A 6,039-nucleotide genomic window follows, 5' to 3' on the forward strand; every position below is an offset into this window, starting at 1 on the left:
ATTCTTTTGCTTGAAATCCAGTGTCCAAGAACAATGCCTTCAGTTACCATAAAATTACATTTTTCCCAATTCAAAACAAGGTTTGTTTCTTGGCACCGTTTTAAGACCAAGAAAAGATGTTCCAGGTAAGCTTCAAAAGAGGCATTTGCTCAAGGGCCTCTGCAAAAGGAATATTGATTTGGAGCTTTATGAACACCTCTAAAGATCTAAAAGTTTGCTTGTCTTTGGAGGCCTTCTAAAGCCCTTGAGGATATGGCATCTTAGGCTTGCACTCAGGTGCCTTAGGGTTCGCCGAATATTGCTTAAGATCAACCAGAAAGGGGTTATCCGGGTGCCTTGAGGGGGCGTGTACTACAGTGTTCTCAGCTTTTTCCAAAGCTTCTTTTTCAACCGGCTCCTCACTGACCTTTGCTTGTGAACCTGCTAAGTTACCATTTCTCAAATGTATGGCATTGCACTCTTCTCTTGGATTGGGCACTGTGTCACTAGGAAGAGTATTAGGAGGCCTCTCAGGTGCTTGTTTGCTCAACTAACCCACTTGAATCTCCAAGTTTCTGAGTGAAGCTCTGGTTTTCTGCATAAAACTGTGAGTGCTCTTGGAGAGTTTTGCAAATATAGATTCTAATTCAGATGATTTTTGAGAATGAGAAGGAGCTTGTTGTGGTTGAGAGGACTGAAACTGACGGTTGTTGAAGTTGTTCTGATTGAAATTGCCCTGAGAGTTGCTGTTGAAATTCTGTTGCTTCTGTGGCTGATTTTCTCACCCAAATTTTAGGTGATTCCTCCACCCCGGATTAAAAGTCATGGAGTAAAGATCATTGTTGGGGGTCTAAAGAATTTTCTCATGTAATTGACCTGTTCAGGGAGAAGCTGACCATAATAATAACTCTCACCTTGAGGGAACCCATCACTCATGTCATAGGAAGTATCTTGTGTATTGATGGTTGAGACTTGTAATTCACTCAAGTGTTGATTAATAGCACTAATCTGTTGAGATATGGCTTTGTTCTGAGAATAGTGTCCAAAGCATCCAATTCTATGACTCCTTTTCTCACAGGGGTTCTTTCAGAGGAATACAGATATTAGTTGTTACCAACCATTTCAATTAAATCCATAGCCTTTTCGGGAATCTTTTTCATGTGAAGAGATTCACCTGCAGAATTATCTAAAGACATTTTGGCAGCCTTAGTAACTCCGTCATAAAAGATCTGCAACTGAATCCAATCTGAAAATATGTTAGGAGGATATTTTCTGAGTATCAGCTTGTACCTCTCCCAAACTTCATAAAAAGACCAAATACATGTATTTTATGTATGTTTGTATGTCACTGTATCCTTCAAAAATATGTGTTTCATCAAACAAACGATGAATGTATACCACCATATCTATGTATTAGAGTTCATGCCCCACCAAACAAATGCAGCCTGAAATCACAAGCTACCTTAGGTAGCGTTTATTTAGTGGGTGTCCACCAAATTTTAAGACACGATGACACGCTAACATATATGTTCTATGTTTGCTTTTTGAATACACAAAATAAAGAAAGACACGTTAGTACACAATAATCCACAAATACACAATATTTGTATATTACCAAATCAGTAAGACATTGAGACACAAATGTTAAGACATAAATTTTTTATTTATACCTTTTATTAAATTTCATAATTTTAACTTTTATCCTTCTATCCTAACATTTTTTTCTTTCTTTTTTTTTCTATTATCTTCTCTATGTCTGTCGTTCATCTCCCTTCTTTTTTTCTATAGTCTTTTTCTATTTCTTCTCATTACCACCTTTTTTTTCGTATCTCCTCTATCCATTATATCTCAACTTCTTTATTTTTTGAATCTCCTTCACTTTTAGTTTTATTTTTCTTTTCCTCCGAATACACTCTTCACCTTACACTCACTACTATAACAATTTTTTTCTCACTCTTTTAGAGGTATGTATGTCTAGATTCATGGCAAAACACAATAGATATGTGATGGGTGAGAAGAACATATTTATAATGATAGTAAAAATTTTCTAAAAACAAGAACAATTCTCATTTTTTAGTTGCTTTTTTTTTAAATATTTTTTATTTAATATTTTTGAATTAATAATTTTTTTATAGTATTGGATTTTCTTTCTTGATTTAAATTGTTTCTTTGGTGAAGAATGACGGTAAAAAAAGCTGTATTTAAATAATATGATAGTATAAATTAGAAATGGTAAAAAAAATAAAAATAACTTTTAACTATTTGTGATGTCTTGCGTGAATATTATCAAATAAAATATAAAAATATTAATTTTTTTAAAAAAAATAACAAATAGGTCCTTGACCTTTGGATCCACAGATATGTAAGTTCTCGAGAATTTGAAAATACATTTAAGTTTTCGATATTCCTAAAACCTGGACAAATCGATTTCTCTGTTCATTTGGATTTGTCAGACCCAACGAAAAAATCAAACGTAATTTTTGTTGTACTGATTTGGTCGATGTACAGATACACACATGGAAGAATTTTTAAAATAAGATAAATTAAACACAATGATCGAGATGTCTAAATTTTAAGAAGATCAAAGATTTAAATATATTTTTAAATTTTTAAGAATTTAAATATCTATAAATTAAAAAATTAAAGACTTATTTATTTATTTATTTTTTATCTATATATCACTATGATAATATTTATATATTTTTTTAGACACTAAACAAAGGGAGTCTTTTTGTAAACGAAAATAAAAATTAAACCCAAAGAAAAAGTGAAAAGGTGCAGAGAATCCGCACCGTTGTTTCAGAAAAGAGAAAAATATACACATTACATTAATGAAAAAGAAAAAAAAAGCTTGTTCTGTTTTCTAATGTTCACAATTCATTCTCAACTCAACCAAGGTCAAGCACTTGCATTTTGAATCCTCGACCCAAAGGTTGTTTCTTTTTGAATCCCTAGCAACCGTTCCTTCCAAATCTACAATACCACACTGATGTATTATTAATCTCTTAACTAATCCGTTTTTTAATTATTTTTTCGTTCCGAATCGACGCAGTGACTGCTTTTAATTTTGTGTTAAAGAGCGTGGCTTCGTCAACTATGGCTTCTTCTGGCTTACAGCTTCTCAAACGAACCCTTGGAAACCGCTCCACCGCTGCCAGATTCTTCTCCTCCGCTCCGATCCGTGCCACTCTCTTCCCCGGCGACGGTATTGGCCCCGAAATCGCCGAATCTGTCAAACAGGTTTCAACTCTCGTTTTCCCCTACTGTTTCATATAATTGTTTCTCATGGATGGTTGGTTTTGTGTGAAGGTCCCTTGTATTACTACTGTAATTTATAGTTAACATTTTCAGCTAAAAATGTGTTCTAGGAGGCATGACTATATTAAAATACGATGATAATACATAAGTAAATAGTTATGTATAGTTTGAAATTTGAAGAATACAATATATATTTTTCTCTCTCTTTCTTAGGAAAATGTGAATGCTGCATGCCTAATTTGTTTTGATTTTGAATAGACTTTAACAACTTGTGCTTCATTTTTTTTTTTTTGGTCATATTTCCATCAGTTAGTTTGGTTTATAGTTGTCAATAGAAGGGGATTGTAACTTGAAACACAAAGATGGAATGGTGTAGGTCTGTGTAAATGCATGAATGGAGGACCTAAATATAAGCGTGGGTGGATTTATTTGATTTATGCAGTTGTCAATGTTGAATTTTTCACTTGTTTGATATTTGATTTCTATTTTCCCCGGGTTTGCTATCTAATTATATATGGTTCTTGTTATGTCTACTTGTTAGTATATTCTTATGGAATTGAGTAGTTTCTTTGAAAGTTGTAACTCTGAATTCTTACCATTGAAATGATTAGATATTCAAAGCAGCTGATGTGCCCATAGAGTGGGAAGAGCACTATGTAGGGACTGAAATTGACCCTAGAACACAGAGCTTTCTGACATGGGAAAGTTTGGAATCAGTTCGGAAAAATCAGGTTGGCTTGAAAGGGCCAATGGCCACCCCAATTGGTAAAGGCCATCGTTCGTTGAACCTTACCCTAAGAAAAGAACTTAATCTGTATGCAAATGTTCGTCCCTGCTATAGCCTTCCTGGCTACAAAACTCGGTATGATAATGTAAATCTCATCACAATCCGCGAAAACACAGAAGGAGAGTACAGTGGGCTTGAACATCAGGTAAGCTTTACAACAGTTGATGTTAGATACTATCAACCAAGTTCTGATTGATGTATCTTTCAGTATTATTGTATAACAGGTTGTGAGAGGTGTAGTAGAAAGTCTCAAAATCATTACACGCCAAGCAAGTTTAAGGGTCGCTGAGTATGCTTTCCACTATGCCAAAGCACATGGGAGAGAGAGGGTATCTGCTATTCACAAGGCCAACATTATGCAGAAGACTGATGGTCTTTTCCTCAAGGTCTATCATTAAGTTCAAGTTACCTATAATATCTATCTTATTTTATTTGTGAATCCTAATAGTAACCTTTTATTTTGAAATTTGTTTTAGTGTTGTCGTGAGGTTGCGGAGAAGTATCCTGAGATAAAGTATGAGGAAGTTGTCATTGACAATTGCTGCATGATGGTATATTTGTGAACTTGGATTTAGGATGCAACTGTATTTGGAAATTCATTTTCATTATTGAAGATGGAATTACTCTCATTCACTTTTATAATCTCAGCTTGTGAAGAATCCTGCTCTTTTTGATGTACTAGTGATGCCAAACCTGTATGGCGACATTATTAGTGACCTTTGTGCTGGCTTGGTTGGGGGTTTGGGCTTGACACCAAGGTAGTTTTGCACTTTGGTCAACAAAAGCTAGAAGTTGCAATTTTATTATCTGACATCATTATATACCTGTTTCAGCTGCAACATTGGTGAGGGAGGTATTGCACTAGCTGAGGCTGTACATGGTTCAGCACCTGATATTGCTGGAAAGGTAAGCTGCTAAGTCCTTTCTCAACCTTATATTATCTGTTATGTATCTTTTCACCTTGTTGTCAACTTATTACAGAATATGGGATTTATTTCAATGCTTGTTTCCTGAAAGTTCTCGATATCAGTTTGCCCTCTGCAATCTCATAAAACTAATTCGGTGTTATCTTCTTTTCTTTTTAAAAAGTAAAAAATTGTGAATAGTAATTGTTGTTGGTTTACTTCTCCTGTATTGGTCACAAACAGGTTCTAACCTACTTGCAACCTTTTTAAATTAGAGTTATATTTCTGTTGCTTACCTGTATTTCCTCTGGACTTGTGCTTGTTTAGAATTTGGCAAATCCAACTGCTTTACTGCTGAGTGGTGTTTCAATGTTGCGCCATTTGAATCTCCATGACAAAGCAGACCAAATTCAAAATGCCATCCTCAACACAATTGCAGAAGGGAAGTACCGAACTGCTGATCTCGGAGGCAAAGCAAAGACAACCGAGTTTACCAAAGCAATTATTGATCATCTCTAAATTATGCTCGAGTCTGCAAGAAATTGCTGTAATTTTGTTTTCTATTAACTTCCTGTCTATTTTTTCCCCGGCCTTTTTTCGAGGAGTAGGATTACCTCAGCATAATGGAAAAACTCATTGCAGGGTGTGACCTTAGAGGCACAAGGCATGGGCAAGCCTATGGCCTTGAGAGGGTTGGAGTCTCTTACACTTACAAAATGCACTTTGATTGATAACCCTCCTTTGTCCATTTTACCATTCTTTGTCAATAATATAGTTAAAATGAATGAAGTACCATACGAATGTTTCATTCATTCGTCTTTCTTGTCCATTTAATATGTTTAATAACTTACTGGTAATTGCAACACAATTGTGCTCCTCTGTTTGTTTTATAGGAGGAATTTCCATCAGTGCAATCATGCCACTGTTTGGAGTTGTCCTAAAATAATGTTTTCGAATTTTTGTTTTTAACTCGAAAACCATATGTTTGACTATGTATATACTTGATCCAAATCGTGATATAAAGTTATATATATATATATATATATACCAAAATGGTAAAACAAAGTAACAAACTTTCAAGTTTCTGTCCTGTTTTTTTTGGATAGGGAA

At 34.6% G+C, this 6,039-nt stretch overlaps 1 protein-coding gene across 1 annotated transcript; it reads left to right on the forward strand.

The window, feature by feature from the left end:
• Nucleotides 1-2,714: 2,714 nt before the first annotated feature.
• Nucleotides 2,715-5,756, forward strand: LOC130942205 (isocitrate dehydrogenase [NAD] catalytic subunit 5, mitochondrial-like). The gene is made up of 8 exons (XM_057870904.1): nt 2,715-2,911; nt 3,032-3,219; nt 3,849-4,169; nt 4,249-4,410; nt 4,501-4,575; nt 4,673-4,782; nt 4,858-4,930; nt 5,257-5,756. Exons 2-8 carry the CDS (start codon nt 3,076-3,078, stop codon nt 5,446-5,448), a joined length of 1,077 nt encoding a protein of 358 aa, XP_057726887.1. The 5' UTR covers nt 2,715-2,911; nt 3,032-3,075; the 3' UTR covers nt 5,449-5,756.
• Nucleotides 5,757-6,039: the final 283 nt, after the last annotated feature.

The sequence above is a fragment of the Arachis stenosperma genome, chromosome 7, assembly GCF_014773155.1.
Source record: "Arachis stenosperma cultivar V10309 chromosome 7, arast.V10309.gnm1.PFL2, whole genome shotgun sequence".
Classification (NCBI taxonomy): domain Eukaryota; kingdom Viridiplantae; phylum Streptophyta; class Magnoliopsida; order Fabales; family Fabaceae; genus Arachis; species Arachis stenosperma.